Below are 26,062 nucleotides of genomic sequence, written 5' to 3'. Positions count from 1 at the left end.
TCTGGGAAGGGTCTGTGGCAGAGACTTGTTTTCCCTCAGAGTTCAGAGTGATACTCTGGCTGCCAGGTCAGTGTGAGAGGCCTGTCCAGGTACACTATACCCACTCCGGCTGGAGTGGCGACGAAAGCAAAGTGTTGATTGGAAGCAGGACTGTTTCCGTACTGTTACACCTGAATCTGCCATTTCTTCTCCTCATACATCTTTACAATCTACCTCAAGTTTTATGGTTTACCGTGTTGGGTAAAAATAAAAGCACAAGAAAAAGACACCTGCTGTGTGGACATTCCATTGCTTTGGCTCTCATCAACTACCCTAGACGGCGGTAACATGCCACCCAATCTATAACAAAAAAAACAAAAAAAAAGATGGTAACTTTTATAAAATTCGGGGGGTGGAGGTCAGGTAGGCTGTACAGGGGCCCCGTGATTTCTAACAGCGGCCCCCGCCTGTAGAAGAAAGCAGTCTACACCGTTAAAAACAAAGACGTAGATGTCCTCAAAGTTATTTATATGTTTATATTAAGGGGTAAGTCTCTTTTTGTTTCCCACCTCAATGATATTTGATAATGGTTTGTGAAATACCCAGTAAACATGATGCGTTATCATAGGCTTGAATGAAAGGAGTTGCCAAACTTAAAATCCTCCCAGGCTCAACATGTAGCTTCATTTTTGATGCACAGCGAGGCAAACACTACATGTTTTTCAAATGTGAACAGCTCTGTCTGCTGTCTACATTATCCAATGTTGGCTACTTTGCTAGGCGTTCAAGGGGCAAAAATACACCCCAAATGGTTGTTTCTAATGTCATCATGAACAGGGCCATAGACTTACTATTGGGCATCCGTTGTCTACTGTCCCTCCTCTCCTCTGAAGCTGGCGATGGGCGCTGATCACATGACCAGACTGGACAGCCCTCAGAACAGGAAAAAAATAAACGGCAGGGATCTCCAAACTTTCTAAGCACAGGGGCAGTTTACTGTCCTTCAAACTTTAGTGGGAGTAAAAAATGCTTCAGGCTTGGTCAGTAGGGGTAAAAAAAAAAAAAAAAGTTTAAGTAGTTAGTAGGAGAAGGGATAATGCCCACTTGTATTGGTGGGAGGAATAGTGCTCAGTCATTGGTGTTCGTGGAAGAAATAGTGCCCCATCATTGGTGTCATAGGGAGGTTCCCCACTACTGGTATCAGTGGAAAGAACGGTGACTCAACCTTGACAGTGGAAGGAATAGTGTCTCGTATCCTTGGGAGGAATAGTGACCCAATAAAGACAAGCAAAGGGCCACAGTTTGTAGACCACCGCTCCACACGGTAGTTACAATAGGCGTTTGAATGGGAGTGGCAGCAGGATTTAAGATTAAATAGTTTTAGCCTGGACTTTAACCACTTGCTTACTGGGCACATATACCCCCTTCCTGCCCAGGTGAAATTTCAGCTTTCAGCACTGTCACGATTTGAATGACAATTGCGCGGTCGTGCGATGTGGCTGCCAAACAAAATTGACGTCCTTTTTTTCCCACAAATAGAGCTTTCTTTTGGTGGTATTTGATCACCTCTGCGGTTTTTATTTTTTGCGCTATAAACAAAAATAGAGTGACAATTTCGAAAAAAAAAAAACACAATTTTTTTTACTTTAATAAATATCCAATAAAAAAAAATAATAATAATTTTTCCTCAGTTTAGTCCGATATGTATTCTTCTACATATTAAAAATCGCAATAGGCGTATAGTGATTGGTTTGCGCAAACGTTATAGCGTCTACAAAATAGGGGATAGAATTATGACTTTTTTTTTTATTATTATTTTTACTAGCAATGGTGGCGATCTTTGATTTTTGTCAGGACTGCGATATTGCGGCGGACACATTTGACACATTTTTGGAACCATTCACATTTATACAGCGAACCATGATATAAATATGCACTGATTACTGTATAAATGTGACTGGCAGGGAAGGGGTTAACACTAGGGGGCGAGGAAGGGGTTAATGTATTCCCTTATTAGTGATTCTTACTGTGGGGGGTGACTGGGGGAGGTGATCGATGGTTGTCCCTATATACAAGGGACACACCATCAGTCTCCTCTCCCTGACAGGACATAAAGCTCTGTGTTTACACACAGAGCTCCACGTCCCTGTCTCCGTGACCGCTGATCGCGGGTGCCTGGTGGACATCGCGGCCGCCAGGCACGCGCATCGGCACCTGACTAAAGCGGGGCACGCCCCCCCAGTGGCCTGGAGGCCGTATAAAGACGGCCTCCCGGCAATTAAGAGCCACATTGTTGCCGTAAAAACACGCTGTGCGGGCGGGAAGAGGTTAAAGTAGAAGTCCAGCCCAGCACTAAAATTCCTGCATCTACAGACATTGACGACCCAGCACTAACCTATCAAACCCTGTAAAGAAGAAATTATTATACATACCTTTTCTGACGCGGATCCGATCTGATCCTATGCTGAGCTGTCAGCCGCGGCTTTGCTGTGTAGGCAGGTGCAGAGGACACAGCCGACAACGGAAGCACAAAAGTAACTCCATGGGTGACGTCGCACCAAATTCATTTCACAGCCGTTGTCAGCTGTGTCCTCTGCAAAGCCGTTGAAGACCGGATTGTATCGGCTTGAAAAAAAAAAAAAAGGCATGTATACCGATTTCTTCTTTACGGAGTTAGATAGGTTAGTGTTGGATCATGTATGTCTATAGATGCCGGGATTTTAGTGTTAGGGTGGACTTACACTTTAAGTAGCACAACACGAATGTGGAGCAGTCATCTCTGTGGAAGTTATCCCAAGACTATATATGGCTTGGGTATTCACAAGGAAGACTAATCTCCCATCATATTTTACGCTTCTCCATTTACTATTGTAATAAATCTAAAGCTCTTGCAGTTTATACAAAACGGGCCGGAGAAGGAGAGCAGACCTCTAAGAGAGGAGATGAGAAGCAGATCTTTAGATAAAAATCGCAGCATATTCACTGCAGGACAAAAGTTTTTGTTATAAAAGCTGTAGATTCAGTTTTGGACAAACTATACCTCTAAATAAGAATAAAGGGAAGGTTTTATATTGCACTCAAAAGTACAAAAGAATACTCCAGCTGATTGTGAAATCACGAACTACACAGAGACATACAGCCTTTTTGTTGGGTGTATGCAATTCCACTACCTGCATGAAACTTGCAGGTTCTCCCTGTGCCTGCATGGGTTTCCTTCAGGTACTCCGGTTTCCTCCTACACCCTGAAGACATGCTGGTAGGTTAATTGGCTCCAGTCCAAGTTGTCCCCAGTATGTATATATGCGAGTTATAGACCTTAGACCAGGGGTCTCAAACTCAAATTACCCGAGGGCCACAAGACAAGTTTTCATATGCCATGGGGGGCCACATACAAACTTTCAAACTTCAAAAACAACAGTACTGGTGTCAGCGAACACATTATTAACCCCCAGCACTGGTGTCAGCGAGCGCATTATTACCACCAGCACTGGTGTAAGTCAGGGTTTGACAAATTTGCTTGGAATCTAGGAGCCAGCTAAAAAAGTTAGGAGCCAGAAAACGCACCCCGTCCCGACGAGCTTGCGCGCAGAAGCGACCACATACGTGAACAGCGCCCGCATATGTAAACGGTGTTCAAACCACACATGTGAGGTATCGCCGTGATTGGTAGAGTGAGAGCAATAATTCTAGCTCCTCTGTAACTTAAAACATGCAACATGTAGATTTTTTTAAACGTCGCCTATGAAGATTTTAAAGGGTAAAAAAGTTTGTCGGCATTCCACAAGCGGACACAATTTTGAAGCGTGACATGTTGGGTATGAATTTACTCCGCGTAACATTATCTTTCATAATATTAAAAAAAATGGGGATAACTTTACTGTTGTCTTATTTTTTAATTAAAAAAAGTGTAATTTTTTCCCAAAAAAGTGCGCTTGTAAGTCCGCTGCGCAAATACGGCGTAACAGAAAGTATTGCAACGATCGCTATTTTATTCTCTAGGGTGTTAGGATAAAAAATATATATAATGTTTGGGGGTTCTAATTAGAGGGAAGAATATGGCAGTGAAAATAGTGTAAAATGACATTAGAATTGCTGTTTAACTTGTAATGCTTAAAGCGGATCTCCACTCTAAAGTGGAGTCCCGCTGATCGGAACCCTCCCCCCCTCCGGTGTCACATTTGACACCTTTCAGGGGGGAGGGGGGTGCAGATACCTGTCTACAGACAGGTATCTGCACCCACTTCCGGCCCTACGATACGGGCAAAGGACGGGTTTTTTCCTTACCTTCCGTCCGTCCCCCGTTGTATGCTGGGAACACTCGGCTCCCAGCACACAGCGGGAGCCAATCGGCGGGCGCAGCGCGACTCGCGCATGCGCCGTAGGGAACCGGGCAGTGAAGCCGGAGCGCTTCACTTCCTGGTTCCCTCACCGTGGATGGAGGGGGGAGCAGCAGGGTGACGAGCGATCGCTCGTCATCTGCTGCGATCACCGCTGGACTCCAGGACAGGTAAGTGTCCTTATATTAAAAGTCAGCAGCTGCAGTATTTGTAGCTGCTGGCTTTTAATACATGTTTTTAGTGGCACATCCGCTTTAACTTGTAATACCAACGGCCACCACCAGATGGCGCCAGCTCACATCTGGTGGTAATAACTTGTAATACCAACGGCTCACCACCAGATGGCACCAGCTCAAAAAAAAAAAAAAAATTTTTTTTTTTGCTCCCCTCACTTCCACCCTGCCTGAGGGCCATTTATAACTGGTCCGCGGGCCGCAAATGGCCCGCGGGCCGGTACTTTGAGACCACTGCCTTAGACTGTAAGCTCCTGGAGGGCGGGGATGGGGATGAACATACAATGTATATGAAAAGAGCTGTTTACATTGTTGGTGCTATATAAATACCCAGGCCTTTTTTCTCAGAAAATAGGTGCAACCCCCCCCCCCACACACACACACACCCTTCAAACCACATCAAATAGTAGATGTGGTAAAATTTCACTAACAGTTGAAGTGTCTTAAAGGGGCATTAAATACCAGGAGTGCATTATGTACAGAATGCAGCGTTTGGCGGTTGTTACACACAGAATGTATTGTTCAGGGATGTGCTGCACTACACAGAGTGCATGGCTTAGCCTTCTTCAACAGGTGCCTACCTCTACATCCTACTTTCACCCCTCTTCAGCTCTGACCTCTGCATGCAACCCCCCTTCCACTTCCCCCATCTTCTTCCTCATTAAAAGCTCCACCATCTTCCACTTGTCTTAATTGTGTTGCTGTATTAAGCTGAAGCACCCAGGGGGCTCTAGTACCTACCCACACACTGTAGGTGGCTCTGCCGCTCACACTTGCAGGGAGATCATCTAGTGTGGGTACCTGCACCTCCCTTGTCTCCATCATACACTCAGTGGGAGCCGCTCAGGAGATCAGATCTGTGGGAGTGATAGTGTTGAGCAGGAAGCAGAGGGCCTGCGCCAAAGGTGGTGGAACCGAGTTCCAGCTGAAAAAAAGCCCTGTAAATACCTGTTAATCAGAGCCAATCCGCCCTATAGACTCACCATGCAAAGCGCTTAGGGCCCTGCAAAGCTGCGAAGGGCCCCCCAAATTACTAGAGGCCCCGCCTGGTGAGAAGTCATTTTTGCCCCCTCACCCCGCTTCTCAACTCGCTGGCTGCATGGGAGAAGAGGTAAGAAGTCAGCACCCCCCGCTTCTCAATTTTATGTAAGATGTCATTTCCGACAGCAGAACACCCCCTCCCCCCGCTTCTCAACTTTCTTTAATGTGACATGTCACTGTCGTCAGCACCCCCCGCTTCTCATTTTTAATGTGCCATGTCATTTTGCTTAGGGCCCCAGGGAGGTCAGGATCGGCACTGCTGTTAATAATAAATGAACAGCCATAAAGTCTGTGAAAAATAAATCCCTCTCCCTGGCATACAATGGAGCAGGAGAGGGAGGTTACACAGCAGTTATTTGGAAAGAAGATGCCATTCCTTCCAAAATTGACCTTTAATGGGGTAGTGACTTTTCCAGTATGTTCAAGGGCACATTGTAAGTGAATAAAAATAATTTATGGAAATTAAAATGCTGCAGTTAAGAATTTAAATACTTACATTTTAGTGCTTTTTCCTGAATTTTTTTTTAATTTGGTGATCAATCAATACTAGCTATACAAAAATCTGCATAAATAAGAACCTCCATAAACAAAAGAGTACAAATGTTCCAAAATAATCAGAGATTAATAAAAACCAACACACCATTCTAATAATAACATGCACACCAAGCCCATCATCATAAGGGCCTAACCACACTAAAGACAGAGAAATAGAAATAGAAAATAAATTTAGCGCAGAGGAACTGGTGGGTGTAATGCAACTTGAATTGAAAGCTTATTGAAAAACAAACTCTTTGGTACTCACACCCCCCCATGTGTTGCTCGTCTTCGGGGTAGATCTACATCTCTACAGGGCACTCCGCCAGGGTCCCCTGACTCCGAAATATACCACTTCAGAGACCAGTGTCTCTGTGCAGAGGCTCTCTGCTGCCTAGATAGGAAATGCTGTATATTCTGTAAAGCTGCGAGCAATTTGCAACCACAGGAAACATGCAAGAGTATTTCAAAACAAGAAGGAAATTGTCGCCCGGACTCACTTTTCTGGATTGTTTCAAGTCCACTAGCTTTCCAGACGGTTCGCCCATCACACAATGTAGGTGAATGCAGCAGCGAAGGTTCCGCTGCAAACAGAATAGAAAAGCCCACTTTGTTTGCTTCCCTTTTTGGTCGGTTTTTGCTGCACAAACTGTATTTTTCAATATACTTTAGGAAACAAGATTGTATGCAAGATTTAAAGAAGACGGTCACAAAAAAAAAAAAAAACCATGGCCACTGGATGTGAATTTAGTGGTGCTGATGCACTATAAACCATACATCACAGTGTAGCTATGGTGGTGTGAACTTCAAAAAACAAGGCTTTCTATATGGCTGCCAATTGGGACTGTGTTGATGCCCAGCACAGCCCTATGCATCTGGTGTGACCAGGCCCTTAAGGAGAACTCTAATGCAGAGGGGGCATTTAATAAATAAAGGTAAAAGTATAACTAAAGGCAAAACTTTTTTTTAGTTTTGGATAGAAGGGAGAGGGATTAGGACACCCGTTAGTTGTCATTGCTGTGCGTGTCCCAGTTAGGGAGAAGCACACTCTTTATTTGTCCCGTTTACCATCATCATTGAAAGTAAATTAAAATCTAAAATTTTGGGTTATCCCCAGAAAAGTAATAAAAAAAGGTAAAATCTTCCTATGGCGACACTAGTTCTAGAATCCAAGAGATTCCCATTATTGCAGGGATTTCTTCTCACTTCCCCATTTTGGCAATGGGACAGGAAGTGAAGGTAAATCTCCCCAATTGGACAAAGATGGCAAAAATAAACCTTACAAGGGTTATAACCCTCCCGTACTCTATCCAAAATAAAAATAAATAAAAAGGTTTTGCCTATAGATCGACTCTAAATAAAGGCCTGAAAGGACAACTTACCCTCTTTCTCTACTTTGTTTACAGCCGGTGTTCTACCAAAAACGCCAGCTCGCCAAAATCTCCAACCATGTCACTTTCAGTGACTCTACATCACCAATAATTGGAGATTTGGATGAGTTGGCTGTTTTGACAGAACAGCGGCAGTGTATACACTACACCGTATAAATGAGTGGACATTGTTAATCCACCCGATACTAAACAACATGGCTGCCTCCAAGGCAGCGCCAACTTTTTTCATCCTTACCCGAAGTTCTGTCAAAACAGCCAACTCGTTGTGTACGGTACTGTACACACTATCCCTGTTCTGGAAAAACAGGCAACTCGTCGTGTACGGTACTGTACACACTATCCCTGTTCTGGAAAAACAGGCAACTCGTCGAAATCTCCAATTATTGCTGCTGGAGAGTCACCGGAAGTGACGTGGTTGGAGATTTTGTCAAGATGGAGTTTTCAGCAGAACACCAGCTGCCAGTCCTTTTCCTGTCTGAATGACAGGCAGCTTTTTCAACCCACTTCCTGAAAGGCCAGCCCGTCATAGACACATCCCCTTCTGGAGCGCCATCTTGCCAACCTGATCTTACAAACATTCCTGGACCGAGTAGCGCTGATATGTCATTAAGTAAGCGCTGCACAGTGCAGGAGGAAGGACCATCCACTGCTGCCACAAAACGAAGTCACCAGACTGGCCATAAGGCTACAGAATTAAAGCACCACAGCATACAGCATTTAAAAAGAAAAAGTGGTGGTAGTGGAGAGGGCTTTGTGGAAAGAAAAGGGAGGATGAGGATGAGGGCAGGGGGGGGAATCGGCTGGAGTTCAACTTTAGGTCCACTACAATCTCAAAAGACATTCTTCTAGGATTTCCATTTGTGACCACACTACCAATGGTATAGTTGCCAACTGACCCGGATTTTTAGGTAGAATAACAATTCTGAAATACAAGGACAAATCCTAGAATTTGAAGGAAAATGGGTAATGTATGTAAGCCACCATTGAAAATGCTAGCCTTCTGGTTGTTTATGGATTGAATACTCTGAGTCACGGACTTGGAATGTGCATGTGGTGAGCAAAGTCAGAGCTAATATACCCAACTTAGGCAAAAACATACTTTTTTTTTGTCGTTTTGGATAGAGTGAAGTACAGTTAGAATCCCACTAGGTTTTACTTCTGCCCATGTCCCTATTTGGGAAACTTTTCTTCAGTTCTTTTCCTTTTCAGACAATTTCACCAGTCCGAGCAGAAAAATGCCCACAAAATGACCCATATCAGTATTTTGCATCCTTAAAGCCCCAACAAGATATCAAAACAAATTAATGTAGTTATGCATTCAATAACAAATTTGACATATGATTGTCTTTTTTATTGGCCATCATGCAATAAACTTATAGGCCCAGATTCACGATTCACAAGTCCGAGCCGTCGTATCTCGGCGCCTGATTCAAAGAATCAGATACGCCAGAATTTCTATAAGATACGACCAGCGTAAGTCTCCTACGCCGTCGTATCTTAACTGCATATTTACGCTGGCCGCTAGGGGCGTGTACGCTGATTTACGCCCAGAAATATGTAAATCGGCTAAATACGCCGATTCACGAACGTACGCTCGGCCGTCGCAGTCCAGATACGCTGTTTACGTAAGGCTTTTTCCGGCGTAAAGTTGCCCCTGCTCTATGAGGCGTAGATGACGCGTACCAATGTTAGGTATGGACGGCGGAACAGTGTCGAATTTTTCACGTTTTACGTCGTTTGCGCAAGTCGTTCGCGAATAGGGCTGGGCATCATTTACGTTCACGTCGAAAGCATTGGCTTTTTGGGGGTTAATTTGGAGCATGCGCACTGGGATACTTTCACGGACGGCGCATGCCGTAATTTACGTGAGGTCACATTAAATTTACATAACACACGCCCACATCTTCCACATTTGAATTAGGCGGGCTTACGCCGGCCTATTTACGCTACGCCGCCGCAACTTTGCTTTGAGAATACAGCACTTGCCTGTCAAAGTTGCGGAGGCGTAACGTAAATAGGATACGTTACGCCCGCACAAAGATGCGCCCTCCTACGTGAATCTGGGCCAGAAGACTCAATACTATATTCTTTACCTTTATGTTTTTACTGCATTCAGTGATTGGCCCGATTTAAAGTTCCATTGACCAATAGTCTCTCCTGCTCTGCCCATCAGGTGTAGGACAATCTATTATTTTTCAATGGGCTGCCCTACCCATGAGAAACCCAGAGAAATAAGTTCCTGGGTGCCGCTTTATCAATGGGGAAAACTCTCAGTCCATATACTATTAGCGGAAATATTTATAAGACCCTAGTATAATATTTCCATATAAACATGTAGAACGGTCACAAAATACTTAGTACATACACTGTCACACTGACTGGTGTATGTAACTTGGGATCAAAGCATTCTGCACTTGTTCTCTTGCAGAAACCGTTGCGCACTTCCTAATTTATCTAAGTGACAGGAAATTTTCTCAGAGCTGGAAAATTTCAACTTATCCTAGAAGAAAAAAAAAGGCCTCTCGCTTTCCTGAAAGGGTCCTTTTGTGAGTAAATCTTTTGGCGAGCTTTGACTCAGCTGAACCACATGCCTGAAGCAGCATGGTATAATCTGAAAATCTGAATTGGTTTACCATTAACCCATTAGAAAACCAAACTGAATAAAAGAAAGATTTCCCTTTTTCCACACACAAAAAAAAAAAAATCCTATAGAAAAAAAAAAAAAAAATAAGAGGAAAACAAGTCATAAGGGGTTATTCACACCATGGGCAGTACTATAATCAAACTCATCAACTCAGGTCACATTGAAAATAATGGCTTCATTCAAGCCGCTGCACAGCACTGTGAGTTGCCCATCAATTATAGTTGGGGTCTCTGGGATGAATAAATGGCTTCTTATCGGTCTTAGATTCTCAAGTAGGGTAATTTCCCACTGCCAGTGAAGCCCACTATGCCTCGTACACACGGTCGGACTTTTGACCGTGCAAAAGTCTGCCGTGAGTCCGACGGAAAAAAAGAGAACAGGTTCTCTATCTAAGGTCCGTCGGACTTCCGACAAAAAAAGTCGGATGGAAGCTACACGCTGCCGGACTTTGAGAAAAAAAGCCTGTCCGACCATGTGTACGAGGCATTAGTCTAAATTCTAAAACTAAAACGAAGACTCCAACAGATAGCAGAAACCCTTCAATAATGTCAGTTATTTGCCTTCCACGTTCTAACACCTACTCAGACTTCTGCAGGCACTTTGGGGTTTTACCCCAAATGACAGGACTGTCACATGAGAGTTACCCCTTTTTAAACTCAAGCTGTACCTGCTCATAATACCCAAATAGTGTCTAAACTAGGGATCCTCAAACTACGGCCCTGCAGCTGTTGCGGAACTACACATCCCATGAGGCATTGTTAAACTGACATTCACAGACATGACTAGGCATGATGGGAATTGTAGTTCCTGAACAACTGGAGGGCCGTATTTTGAAGACCCATAGTCTAAACACTCCCTGAGCTACTGAAACTGTTTATAAATACTGAGACTTGGGCTCAACTGCATCCATAGCTCAGCCATTGTTGTACCCACAGTCTAAACTCTGCTACGCCACATTTTTGTCTTCGCTACGTCGGTAGCCCAGCCATTGCTGACCCATAGCCTTTACTCTGCTACACCCCATCCTAGTGTCTGCTGCATTGGCAGCCCAGCCACTGCTGCACAGACAGCTTAAGCCTCCATTGAACCGCAGCCTGGCCACTGCTGCCTCCCTCCCAGTGGTCTGATGCACCCAAAGCCCAGCCACTGCTACATGGTCTAAGCCTACGGTGCATGTTTTGAGATCTAGTTTTAGGTTTTGTAATAAAGATGTAATGAAATGTTTTCATATACAGCGAGTAAAAGAAGTATTGAACATGGAACCATTTTTCTAGGTATATATATTTCTAAAGGTACCATTGACATGACATTTTCACTACATGTCTGTAACAAACCATGCAGCAATCCATACATACAAAGAAACCAAGACAAAGTAGTTCAGAAATTAAGCTGTATGTAATAAAATGGAATGACACGGGGGGAAAAGTATTGAACACATGAAATGGAGGTGCAAAAAGACATGGAAAACCATGATACCGACTGAAATTAGAGCTGCACGATTAATCGCGGAGAGAATCGCGATTTCGATTCTCCCCGCCCGCGATCTCCCCGTGGGATGACCCGCGATTCTTCTGTGTTCACAGCTGGTTCCACGTAACCAGCATGGAACGCAAATGCCGCCGACATAGAAACCGACGTCAGCAGCCTGCGCCGCTGGATAGATGCCTGAGCTTCTCTCACAACAGTAGTTTGTATCCATGCGCCACCCAGTGATTGCCAGCGGTACTGCTTCTGATCTCACAGTTCTGTACAACTGTGTGTATCCATGCGCCACCCAATGGTTGTTGCTGGCAGTACTGCTTCTGATCTATATAAAAAAAGAGACCAGTGATATGTCTATAATGTTAAAGATCATATAACTCCTATGAAAAAAATCAGAATCAAAGTTTTATTCTGCTTTTTTCATAGGAGTTATATGATCATTTAACATTATAGACATATCACTGGTCTCTTTTTTTATATATTCATATTTTCAGATAAATCACAGGTTTATTTATTTATTTATTTTTGGGGGGGGGTTCTGGCATTACATTTTTGAGAATCGTGATCTTTTGTCTAAGCAAAAGAATCGCGATTCTCATTTTGACCAGAATCGTGCAGCCCTAACTGAAATCTACTAGTAATTAGAAAGCAATTCTGCCCATTGTCAGTGCAAATTAATATCAGCTGGTTCAGTCTCAACTAATGGCCTATAAAAAGGTGTCTCATTACCAAGGTGTCACACAAGAAACATCTCATGATGGGTAAAAGCAAAGCACTCTCTCAAGACCTTCGCAACACTATTGTTGCAAAACATACTGATGGCATTGGTTACAGAAGGATTTCTAAACTTCTGAATGTTCCAGTGAGAACTGTCGGGGACATAATTTGGAAGTGGAAAGAACATTTTACCAAATACTGGCTGCGACCAGGTGCTCCCCCGGTTTCTTACAGAGAAGTGATGAATTATCAGAAGAGTTGTCCAAGAGCCAAGGACCAATTGTGGAGAGTTTCAGAAAGACCTGGAATTAGCTTATTTCAAAGTAATAAGTAATGCACTCAACTGCCATAGTCTGTGTGCACGCTCACTGCGCAAGACTATTGCTGAAGAGAAAGCATGTTGAAGCTCATTTAAAGTTTGCTTTAGACATTTAGACAAGCCTGTGAAATACTGGGAGAATATAGTCTGGTCAGATGAGACCAAAATTTAGGAGGTCAAATGGCACTGCACATCACCCCAAAAAACACCCCCCATACCAACAGTGAAGTTTGGAGGCGGGAACATCAAGGTGTGTGGCTGCTTTTCAGCATACGGTAAACTTCATGTTATTGAAGGAAGGATGACTGGAGAAATGTACCAAGATATTCTTGATAAAAATTTGCTGCCATCCACCAGGACATGTCAGCAAGACAATTGGGTTATTAACGAAAGGCAAATCCACTTTGCACTACAAGTGCAAAGTGCACTTGAAATTGCACTGAAGGTACACTTTGAAGTGCAGTCACTGTTAATCTGAAGGGTAGATCTGAAATGTGGGGAAGCGCTGCCGATTTCATCATCCAATCATGTGCAAGCTAAAATGCTGTTTTTTATTTTCCTTGCATTTTCCCCTCGGATCTACAGCGACTGCACATTCAAGTACACTTTGCACTCGTAGTTTGCACTTGTAGTGCAAAGTGGATTTGCCTTTGGTAAATAACCCCCTATGATCCCAAAAACACAAAGCCAAAGACACTCTCAGCTGGTTTCAAAAGAAAGAAAATAAAGCTGCTAGAATGGCACAGCCAATCACCAGATTTATGAGTCATACGTGCAAATACGTGTGATTGTGCGCAAAATGTATGCAAATGGCCATTTACATATTGTTCAGAACAAAAAACACAAGATTTTGCGCGACCGCATATGAGTGAAAATGCGCGCAAATACAGGCAAAAAACAAAACGTCTGAATAAGTACATGCTCAAACAGGAGTATCGTGTGCAAGAGGCTTAACACTTGTGCGACTACAATTTTATGCATTTTGATTCCTTTTTTCGTGTGCTCCCATCAAAGGGGACAAATACAGCAATAAAAACACTTTCATACTCCAGAAACATTGAAAATGTAATTGCTGACCCCTTCTTCACAAAATGCTAGTTTCCTGGCTGCCATCGTAAACCTTTTCCTTCAATATTTGAGCCTGGTTTTCCAGATTTGCCAAGTGTCGGTGACAACATTCAGGGGACTTCGATTTTTTTGAAGGAGGTCAGCAATGGAAGCCCTGTGTTTCTTTAAAAGAGAAGACACTTACGCTCAGCCCTGAGGCTGGAAATTGCTGCTGCTTTCCCCCAGGTTTCACAACCGTGTCGCTCTTCCTTCTTCACAACGGCTTCCATATGACAAAAAAGGATTTGAGAAACCCTGAAATATCCCAGCGCTGTACAGTAAATGTTTTTTTTTCTTCTTGTTTTGCTGATTTTGACTTATTTCTAAACTTTACTTCCTGTTAACAGTCTGAATGCTGTGAAATGCCCTTTGTGATTGTTAATAAATTGAAAAGGGCTCTTATGTAATACAAGTGGATAAATCGTGCATAGTACAATATAGCCTTGAGATTGTGAACGTGTGCTGCTGTAGCACAACCTATACCCTGGGTAGTATGGAAGGCCTATTAAATAAATGGTGGGCAAAAAAATTAAAAAGTCACACATGCTGCAGTCTATCGCTGGCTTTAAACACAGCAGTTATTTCTGCTTTCCCCCTGTATATATGTTTTATTACTGGTTAATAGGGATGAGCTTTGAGTTCGAGTTAAACTCCTGTTCGACTCGAACATTGCCTGTTCGGCGAACAACGAACAATTTGGGGTGTTCGCGCCAAATTAGAAAGGCTACAGAACACCCTGTTAAAGTCTATGGGAGAAATCTAAAGTGCTCATTTTAAAGGCCAATATGCAATTTATTGTCCTAAAAAGTGTTTGGGGACCTGGGTCCTGTCCCAGGGGACATGTATCAATGCAAAAAAACGTTTTAAAAACAGATGTTTTTTCGGGAGAAGTGAATTTAATAATGCTTAAAGTGAAACAATAAAAGTGAAATATTCCTTTAAATTTCGTACCTAGGGGGGTGTAAAGTAAGCATGTGAAATAGCGCATGTTTGCCGTACTTAGAACTGTCTCTGCACAAGTGTCATTTCTGAAGGAAAAAAAGTCATTTAAAAATGACTCGTGGCTATGATTTGTCGGCTCCCGGCAATTCAGAGAGAATTCATTGATAAAAAAAAAAAAAAACGTGGGGGTCCCCCCAAATTCAATCACCAGGCCCTTCAAGTCTGGAATGGATATTAAGGGGAACACCGCCATCAATTTGAAAAAATAAAAAAATGATGTGGGGTTCCCCCCAAATATCCACACCAGACCCCTTATCCGAGCACGTAACCTGGCCGGCCGCAGAAAAGAGGGGGGGACGAGTTCCCCCCCCCTCCTGAACCGTACCAGGCCACATGTCCTCAACATTGGGAGGATGTCCCCATGTTGATGGGGACAAGGGCCTCATTCCCACAACCCTGGCTGGTGGTTGTGGGGGTCAGTGGGCGGGGGGCTTATCAGAATCTGGAAGACCCCTTTAACAAAGGGGACCCCCAGATCCTCCCCCCCCCCTATTTGAATTGGTAATTGGGTACATTGTATGTTGAGGGCATGTGGCCTGTTACGGTTCAGGAGGGGAGGGGCGCTCTCTCTTTTCTGCGGCCGGCCAGGTTACGTGCTCGGATAAGGGGTCTGGTGTGGATTTTTGGGGTAACTCCAGGGTGTCCCCCCGGAAGCACGGGCGTACGTTTTTTAGCTTATGCCGGCTATTTTTAATTGTTTATTTGCTCTGTACTGCTTCGATTTTTCAATAAATGAATCAGCAATTTATTTATTTTTTGTAAATTTCTTTTTATTCATTTTAACAATATATATAACAAAACAAAAAAGGCAGCCGACCCAGCACAACACTGGGCCGGTGACAGGCCAACATGGCCTAAGTACACAACCTGTACTGTACGAACATCCACCTAACAAACGTACAGTCTACCTAAGCATTTGGTACAAAAACAAGAAAAGAACCCCCTCCCACCCACTTGCTCAGCTTCCACTCTCCTTCCCATGAAACCACTGGAAAATTGCAAAATGCCCCACCTCCCATTCCTCCCCAGGATTCAAGCATGGCTCCCCACATCACCCGGCCTTACCCCTAATCTAAAGTGTCAAGAAGTATGAGGAAACCTACTTGATTCAGCAATTTTAAAAGATAAGCACTATCCTAGCTTTTTATCTTTATCCACAACGTTTATGGATTCACCCTCCTTAGAGGGATGGGTTCCTGCTAGGTTCTTATTGGTGAACCTATGAGCAGAGGTGAGTAGACTAACAGGAGCCTGGTGACCCTGATATCCCGGATGACCATAAGACCCCACAGAGGGATATACCTGCAGGCATCTATGACCTCGCCATTTGAGGTCCATCCGATTCGGCAAGGGTCCCCGTTTACCTTTGTGTGCTGCACGAGGAGGAACTCAACTTGGTGGTGGTGGATAGCCATCTTCATCCCTCATTTCAACCTGTATGCACTCTCCTTTGTGGGATTGGACTTATTTCCTTTTGGATACAGTGGACTATGGTTTTGTACCTTAGAATTTGGTTTCAAATGTCATTGAACACTTGATGTCTGTTTGGTATATAGATATATAGGGGCGGACGGCTTGAGATGTCATCTTTCTTCATTTGTTTTCATTTTTAATTATGTGCACATTATTGAATGGTTACTTTGTTTCACTTAGGTTTAACTTTTTATTCGGTACAGTAATAATAATTTCACTATATATATTTATATATTCATATTTATTTAGCGCGACTATTTTCTCTTGCGCATCTTTATGCCTCTGCCAGGACAGAGTATGTACACCTAATTTATAACTGATAATGAGATCTGCCAGCACACTACAGACAGGGTTAATTGCTGCAAACATAACTTCTCAGCATCCTGCGTAAAATTACATAGAATAGGTGAGATTTTTCAGTCAAAAAAAAAATTAAAAAAAAGTTACAAATATTTTAAGTTATACTATATGAAACATGTAACAAATATAAAGTAGGGGTTATCTCAATTTGGCTGCAAAAGTGGAAATTCACTTTAAACGAGGGCCACATTGCTGTGATTTATTCCACAACTTGTGTGTCATTAAGAAAGGCAAGTCAGCCTTCCCACAATCCTCCTGTGTGACCCACATGACAATTCTGGGAGCTGGGGGTCTGTTCCATTCATCTGTCACAGTGAATTAGAAGAAGGAAAAATACGATTCCTTTTAAGGTGGCGTCTTAGTGAGCTCAGTGTGAGAAGCGCACAGCTAAAGCAGTCATAAGTTCTGGGGGGGGGCACAAATCCACTAGCCAGGCAGAGGGGGGCGCACCGCAAAAAGCGCATTTCAATCTTCTTTATTAAAGCTCCAAAATGGACATTAAGATGGCAGATCTAAGCAGTGATGACCCCGGCTTTTATTATTCAGCCAGAGATAAAAAATCAATATATGTGAATTAACGTCAGAAGGAATTATCTCTGGAGGCAGTCAATGATCTCAGAATCGCGGTAGATCAGAAAAATTATTTACTACAGATGATTTCTATAAGTCCCTCCAAGTGTACTTAACCACTTACCCCCCGGACCATATTGCTGCCCAAAGACCAGAGTACTTTTTGCGATTCGGGACTGCGTCGCTTTAACAGACAATTGCGCGGTCGTGCGACGTGGCTCCCAAACAAAATTGGCGTCCTTTTTTTCCCACAAATAGAGCTTTCTTTTGGTGGTATTTGATCACCTCTGCGTTTTTTATTTTTTGCGCTATAAACAAAAATAGAACGACAATTTTGAAAAAAATGAATATTTTTTACTTTTTGCTGTAATAAATATCCCCCAAAAATATATAGAAAAACATTTTTTTTCCTCAGTTTAGGCCGATACGTATTCTTCTACATATTTTTCGTAAAAAAAAATCGCAATAAGCGTTTATTGATTGGTTTGCGCAAAAGTTATAGCGTTTACAAAATAGGGGGTATTTTTATGGCATTTTTATTAATATTTTTTTTACTAGTAATGGCGGCGATCAGCGATTTTTTTTTTCGGTATTGCGACATTATGGCGGACACTTCGGACATTTTTGACACATTTTTGGGACCATTGGCATTTTTATAGCGATCAGTGCTATAAAAATGCATTAGATTACTATAAAAATGCCACTGGCAGTGAAGGGGTTAACACTAGGGGGCGGGGAAGGGGTTAAGTATGCCTGGGTGTGTTCTTACTGTGGGGGGGGGGGGTGGCCTCACTAGGGGAAACACTGATTTTCTGTTCATACATTGTATGAACAGAAAATCAGCATTTCCCCTGCTGACAGGAACGAGAGCTGTGTGTTTACACACACAGCTCCCGTTCCCCGCTCTGTACCGAGCGATCGCGTGTGCCCGGCGGTGATCGCGCCCGCCGGGCACACGCACGGGAGTCGGGGGCGAGCGGGGGGCGCGCGCACGCGCCTCCGGCGGCGCCCGTGCGCCCCTAGTGGCGGCTAATAGGCAGGACGTCCATTTACGTGGTCTCGCCTAGGAGAGCCACCTTGTGGACGTATTTCGGCGGTGCAGCGACGGCAAGTGGTTAAAGGGAAAGTACAGCGTCTATCTTTTGAGTCACTGTTGCACAGTTTACATCAGACAGATATAAAATACACAAATTATTGCAATCAGTATGTCATCAATTGTATTTTATAAATACAGGTACATGAACTTGACCTGGTATCAGCCTTGTGCCGCCCCTGTACAGCAGAGCTCAGACTGTGGGAGGAGGAAGCAGCACAAGTTCAAATTCTGACAAGAAACACACCAATAGGAGGAGAGAGGAGAATGACAAGAATGAGCTCATCATTGTGCTGCTTCTTCTTTCACCATCCAGTCACAGGTAACATACCAATAGGAGGAGAGAGGAGAATGACAGAGATGAGCTTATCATTGTGCCGCTTCTCCTTTCACCATCCAGTCACAGGTAACATACCAATAGGAGGAGAGAGGAGAATGACCAAGATGAGCTCATTGTGCCGCCTTCTCCTTTCACCATCCAGTCACAGGTAACATACCAATAGGAGGAGAGAGGAGAATGACAGAGATGAGCTCATCATTGTGCTGCTGCTTCTTTCACCATCTAGTCACAGGAAACATACCAATAGGAGAAGAGAGGAGAATGACCAAGATGAGCTCATTGTGCTGCTTCTTCTTTCACCGTCCATTTACAGGAAACATGCCAATAGGAGGAGAGAGGAGAATGACCAAGATGAGCTCATTGTGCTGCTTCTTCTTTCACCATCTAGTCACAGGAAACATACCAATAGGAGAAGAGAGGAGAATGACCAAGATGAGCTCATTGTGCTGCTTCTTCTTTCACCATCCAGTCACAGGTAACATAACAAAAGGAGGAGAGAGGAGAATGACAGATGAGCTCATCATTGTGCTGCTTCTCCTTTCATCGTCCAGTCACAGGCTGGGGCAGGTCCAGGATGATGAATGATGCAGACCATCAGACTAAAGACATCTAGTAGCAGAAAAAGCTGCTGTAGGAAAAAACTCTGTATTGAAGCTGAATATTGGCACACAAGCTGGTTGTATTTTATTACTAAATGGGCTATCCATTATTTAATTTTTGGATGGAGCTCTGCTCTGCTCCCAGCAGGGGAGACTTGTCCTCTTCATTTCTCCTTGTGATCATCGTCACTGGGATTGAAATTAAAGGAAAATGGCAGGGAAATCTTCCAACGGGGAAACCTTGTTCTGGTACCAACTGTATAGGATGCGATTTCACTTTGGAGAGGTTTCCACTCACTTCCTGTTGTGTCTACAGGACAGGAAGTGAAGTCAAAACTCCCTGGAAGCAGAGGGACATAGAGAAGCTCATCACTGTACTGCTTCGTCTTTCATAGTCCAGCAACAGCTGAAGCAGGTCCACGATAATAAAATGGGTGGACTGATATTGGCCTCGTGACTGAGGACATCTAGTGGCAGAAAAAAGCACTGCTGGTGAAATCTATGGTTTAAAGCAGATTCTAGATTTAGAATTTAATGGTCTATTATTATTTTGTTTTGGCCAAAGTCATGCTTTCAGTTTTTTTTATTTTTTATAGGTTTGCATTTCTATATGAGGTTATTATATTAAAAATGAAGATATGTAAATTGCAAGAGGAACTCCCAGTGGTTTGGTCCAGTAAAATGCGTCTTTTGCAGTAACTGTCGGGATACGACATTAGTCAGGACGAAGGTGGAAAGGTGAAATTGGGCTTTTAGCCTGAAGTAGTTGCTGTAGTGCCACCATCTCAGTATTGTGAGAACACAAGCAGGTAAGCAGGGCTGTCTGAATGCATGGACACACCTTAGAAGCATGGGGGACCCATGATAATCTTACATTACATCATACTTGCCAACTGTCCCGGATTTGCTGGGACAGTCACTTTTTTACTAAGCGGTCCCGGGGTGGCCATGTCCTGTGCAGCATCCTAGAACCAGTACTGTCCCCTCCTGAGATTTTTTTTACAAAAGGTGCATGGGGCTGCAGTGCACGTTAAAATGACTACAAAGCCGTATTTACCAGTTGTAAATGTAAAAAAGTGACACACAGGAGACAAAAACACTGGTTTCCTGCAGCAAATATTTTACCACACAAATATTTATTAATGGAAAGAATTAAAATTTTCAGAAAAGCGGGGGGAAAAGCCCTAGAGAATAGTGTATACAAATCTGGCGCCTTAGCATCATGACCCCTTCCCTCCAAGCATATTTTCCTAATTTATATAGTAGATCATGCACTAATTAAACATCCTGAAATAACCACCAGTGTGATTAAGCACAGAGAACAACTAAAAAGGAAATGTGCAACACATTAACTAGTTTATATTATATAGAATTAGCACATGTGATCTTCATGGGATAATCCCAACTGTAATGCTGCCACCTGCTGGTGGCAAGTGGGAATTGCTTATATTAAAAAAGTGTATCTAAAGTCAAGAACAAACATTTAAGGCTGTATTAGTAAATTAGGGGTGCAAACCTGTCTGTATGATCCACACTGACAGTGAACTGTGGTTATACTCACATACTTACCAACACTATCCAGTGAAGATTAAACCGCTCTGCATTTTTATCTGTATTTGACACATTTTAATGCCTCTGGTTCGGGGATATATTCCAATGCCGCAACAACCATGGTAAAGCAGGAAGAAGCCGACAAGTTCTGTGTTGTTCTGGGGTGGCTGGATAAAACCAGCGCCTGTTGAGAAATCCACAACGCATTTCAGAGCATGCGCGATGCTCGTATGGAGCTTGCGTGCTCCTCTCTCACGTGAAGTGCAACGTCTGCAGGCATGTGACATCAGCGGGGTGAAGAGAAATGAACAAAGCTTTTTAGAGCATGTGCAAAGCTCCTACAGAGCATGCACGCTTCTATCTCAAGTGAAGCACAGCATCCGTAGGCGTGTGACATCACCGGGGTGAAGAGAGAACCAGAACGTGTTTCAGAGCATGCACACAGCTCATACAGAGCACGCACGCTCTTTTCTAAACTAAGGAGCGTGCATGCTCCATACATGCTCCGAAATGCGCTGTGGTTCTCTTTTCACCCTGGTGACGTCACACGCCTATGGGCGCTGCGTTTCAGGCTGGTTCCATCCAACCTACCTGTTATACAGAACTTTCCGGCTTCTTCCTGCTTTACCGTGGTTGTCGCGGCATGTGTATATCTCCGGACCAGAGGCGTTGTGGACCTTTCCCGCGGGTTCCTTTCCCCAGATTAGCCCACCATCCCTTACCTTGATGTGAGTGTTCATATGTTACTTGCCATTGCACAATAAATATTGCACTTGGAGGCACTTTTCTGTTTTTCCTTTCATATTGCATCTCAGAGTTGGTTTCACTCCAGAGAAAAGCCTTGCCCTCTGTGCTTCTCTTCCAATTTAAAGGGGTTGTAAAGGTAAAAAATAAAATAAAAATTCCCTAAATGGCTTTCTTTACTCTAGTGCAGTCCTCCTTTACTTACCTCATTCTTCGATTTTGCTTTTAAAGATCCTTATTTCTTCTGCGAAATACTCACTTCCTGTTCTTGTGTCTAACTACACACAGTAATGCAAGGCTTTCTCCCTGGTGTGGAGAAAGCCTCTTGAGGGGGCGAGCAGGAGTGTCAGGACGCCTACTAACTCACAGCTCCTTTTTCTATCTGGAAAGTAGAGAGTGTCCTGACACTCCAGCTCACCCCATCCCCCCTCAAGAGGCTTTCTTCACGCCAGGGAGAAAGCCTTGCATTATGGTGTGTAGTTACAGACAGAAGAACAGGAAGTGAGGATTTCTCAGAAGAAATAAGGACATTTAAAAGCAAAATCGAAGGATGAGGTAAGTGAAGGAGGACTGCACTAAAGGAAGCTATTTAGGGATTTTTTTTTTTTTTTTACCTTTACAACCCATTTAAGATTCCTCGTCATCATCCAGACTTATTTTCCCCATGGACTTTTTAATTTCCCTCTCCCTGTCCATGGACTTTTTTAACCCATTTCCCATTCAGTGCATGTGCTCTCTATAATCATCCTGTGCGCTAGCATTTCCATTTGTTTCATAGCCATCTGATGACTGCTGTGTCTATGGACACCTAAAACTTAGAACAGATATCAGCTAATCTGGTCAACTGAGTGTCTCCATTTTCCAAGTTTTTCATAAAAAAAAAGTTTTCCTAATATCTATATCTAAGATATTAAGAAGTAATAGCCCCAAGATAAATAAAAATGTTGAATCCTCTAGAGGATCAGGTGCATTTGGCACTTGGTACCATTCCGATCCATGTTGTGGTTTGTTAATAAAGCATTTAATTTTTTGGTTTACGCTGGCTGTAGCTCCACCCCAGGCTGAAGCCCAATTTATGGGCATTCCCATGTGGGAGTTATAGCCAGCACTGAGCCCCTGCCCCCTTCTCCGATTCTCAGGGTTGCTGAGAGACATATATGGCATGTGGTCAGATCACAGAGGAACCAACATCCACAGTGTCTTGTCAGTAGGGATGAGCTCCGGCGTGTTCACACACTCCACGTGCAGAGGCCGCCAGGAAGTCAGCACGTCACTGCGCTAATCACAGGCAAGGAGACCTTGTCCCAATGGGTGGCTGCAGAGTTCAGGAAATGTCTCCCTGCCTGTGATTAGCAGCGCAGTGCCGGCACGTGGGCTGTACGAACACGCCAGAGCTCATCCCTACTTGTCAGTGGACTCACAATCAGCGCTAACACTGCTTTCTTCTCTCACATCCAACACCTCTACCCTAGATCCCTGGTGCCAAGTTTCACATGCTGCACCATCAATCCCTATTCACTGCATTCACAACAGCGATGGATTGATCAGCTCTGTGTGATCTATCTACTTGGCTGTGTGATCCATCAGCTGGTAGATCGATCACACAGCCCAAAAAGCGTTGATCGATTTACCACGATTGCCTATTGCAAAATGCAGTGACCAACCACTTTGGATGTAACTGACACCACTGCTAATAGTGTCTCTGTCATTTGGCCAGCCACCTACTAAAGGAACTAAATACTTTTCTCAACTTGGCCAGAAGTTAGACACGCAGATTAAAAAAAAAAAAAAAAACACACCAAATCTGTTTCACTTGTCATACCAGCAATGTGGGGTTCGCATATAAATCATTTCTAGCTCACCACTCAATTACACCGGTGCCATCTTCCACTCGATTTCTCACCAAGTGTCATATACAAGATTAGTTGCCAAGTGCAGAAATTAAAGATGGCCGGCCACTGCACACCTCACCTGGCCCAAGTGGTTAGCAGGTAAAAGCAGCCTCAGCTTGATTCTTTCAGACCACAATTCCAAAGAGTTGTGGTCTGGATGATTCGAACGGAGACTCCTTTTACCTGCTAACCACTCGGGTCGGCTGAGGTGTGCAGTGGGTCTGGACGGACATTTCTTCAGCCTGTACCCTCACTAAGTGCCATCCAACTCATGGGGCCTTAACAGCCTGAGTGGGGAGCCAAAGCATTTATCATGGGTCACATCAGTTGCAAAGTGCACACCGCTCTCTTACTCTACTCACCACTCAGAGGTAACCACCACCAAAAGCACACTGATCAGGCCGGGCAAACCACATTTGGCAATAGAGTCTGCAGGTAGGAGATCAGCACTACTCAAGCGGTGAGCCTTTCTCAGCAGCATAGGTTGCAGGTCCTGTACTTTATCTGCCGCCTCACTCCCACCCTGCTGAAGCACCTAAGACAGCTGCCTCTTCTGCCTACTAATTGGTTTGGGCCTGCTGTGATGACCTTTTTAGAAACAGGGGAAGAAAAGGCACAGACAGCAATAAAAAATACTGCCAAAAAAATGTAACCCATTCCCTGCTCCTCTATAAGGCTGCATTCACACTATAGCGTACTGAATCGCGGCGTTTTGTCCCGCGAATTGCGGCGGAAAATAGCGGTGTTTTGTATCGCGATTCACGGCGACAAAACGCCACGATTGTGAATGCAGCCTGTGACCCCCTCTATGGAGATGGTTCACATCTCCTAGCCGAACGCCGAAAGACGCCTGAAAAAAAGGTCCGGGACCTTTTTTCAGGCGGCAGGCGTTCGGCGTGGAGATGTGAACCACCTCCATAGAGGGCAATGCTAAAGCATCCCTCTGGCGTGTTGGGGCGGCAGCGGCGTTCACACTACAGGCGTATATATACGCCTAGGTGTGAACGGGGCCTTAATGTGTTTTTAAACCCAAACCGGGGCACAAATGGCAAAAACCTGACAGACGTTTTATTTAACTGTTCCTCAGGCAATCCAAAATAAAATAAAAGCTTGGGATGGGGTTGGGCCTTAAAATTCAGATTCTTCCACTGTAGTCTGGTTTTCTTCATGTATATTGTCCGTTCTGTCTGACATTGTTATAGTATCTAGAAAGTCAGGGAGGTGGAGATATATAAACATGGACTTTATCTCCCGATTAATAAATTACCCTGTGCCTTATCTATATCCCTCCTACACAACCTGATTAAGAAATCTTGAAAAAGGTGGCAAGTGCACAGCTTGAGGAAACAAGGAATGGAAAGTTCAATGTAATCCAGAGAAAAAAAAAAAGTGTCCGAATTCCTGGAAGGGAATTATGTAAACTGAACTCTGAGGAAGAAAACCCTTTACCCTTGTAGTGGTTCCCCCTCCTCACTGCAATTGTTAGCTGCTTCATTTAGGCCCCTTTCACACCGATAGACCGATTGGGTCTGCCTCAACAACTGACAGGTGTACCCAATCAGACCTTCCATATCTCTCTATTGAGCAGCAGATGTCAGAGGACAGACATGTGCTCACTGACACCTGCCGGCATCTGATCAGATTAAGGCTGGGTTCACACTACTACACTACTTTCATCCTACTTTGCTCTGCTACATTGGTCCTACATTTATCCTACATTGGTCCTACATCCATCCTACTTTCATGAACAGGATACTACTTTGGTCCGACTTCAATGATATTCAATGGGCCTGAAGTAGGATCAATGTAGGACCAAAAGTAGTACAGGGAGCATTTTCAAAGTCGGACCAACTTGTGTAGGACGCTACAAGACGATCTCATAGGGAAACATTGAACACAGAGCAAAGTAGGATGAAAGTAGTGTAGTAGTGTGAACCCAGCCTAAAACAGAGGGATGGGGATCTGTTCTCCATCCATTCGGTGGATCGGTTCAAATGACAGTCGGATGGAAATGGATAAGCAGTCCATCCATAGAGAGGGGGCTGTGTCTGCTGTGTATAGAGAATGGGGGGGGGGGGGTAGTGCTGCGCTGTACTCTGAAGAAAACACCGGAAATTAACCTTGTTTCACGTCACTTTGGCATTTACACCAGCACTTTTTGGATTTTCTCCTGCTGTTATGGTTACAGCTATCTGCTGCATGGACATTTAATTCAGTGTTTTTACAGTCACCGCTGTGTGTTGTAGTTTGCACGCTGTACACCCGATTGTGTATCAGTACATTTGGTACCATTCTATTTCACTTTATGACACTTGCACTGTCACTTTTGTACTACTTCATTATGTGGCAGCTAGCCCTGGCTGCACTGTAGCACGTTTATTTTGATGTTATTCACTTGTTATGGTATACTATTATCATTTTTTACTATTGTGATTATTAGTCAGACCTATCTTTCCATATATTAGGATCTGCCATATTTCCTTTGCACATCACCCCACTCCCCAGTCACAGCGCAGCACTACCCCCCCCCCCCCCATTCTCCATTTGCTTCTGGTTTGATACACCATTCAGTGCAGCAGCTGTACCCCTTCCCTTTCCCCATTCCCCCACTCTTGTGGTAAGTGCGGTAATACTCACCCCATCACTGTGTCTGT

General features: G+C 43.9%; 1 protein-coding gene across 3 annotated transcripts in view; it reads right to left on the bottom strand.

The window, feature by feature from the left end:
• The window catches only part of FGD4 (FYVE, RhoGEF and PH domain containing 4), a 199,529-nt gene that overhangs the window by 138,244 nt on the left and 35,223 nt on the right, over nucleotides 1-26,062 (bottom strand). Inside the window, exon 1 of one of the 3 annotated variants that reach the window (XM_040345763.1) lies at nucleotides 6,393-6,829. The exons of the other annotated variants lie outside the window; for them this stretch is intronic. Within the exon in view, the coding sequence (XP_040201697.1) occupies nucleotides 6,393-6,402 (10 nt within the window). The 5' untranslated portion in view covers nucleotides 6,403-6,829. Of the gene's footprint in view, nucleotides 1-6,392; nucleotides 6,830-26,062 lie in introns of those variants that run through there. 3 annotated transcript variants of the gene reach the window in all.

This window comes from Rana temporaria, chromosome 3 (genome assembly GCF_905171775.1).
Source record: "Rana temporaria chromosome 3, aRanTem1.1, whole genome shotgun sequence".
NCBI classification, from domain to species: Eukaryota; Metazoa; Chordata; class Amphibia; order Anura; family Ranidae; genus Rana; species Rana temporaria.
Note: the sequence above shows the minus strand (reverse complement) of the source record. Positions and strands in the feature narration are given on the sequence as shown.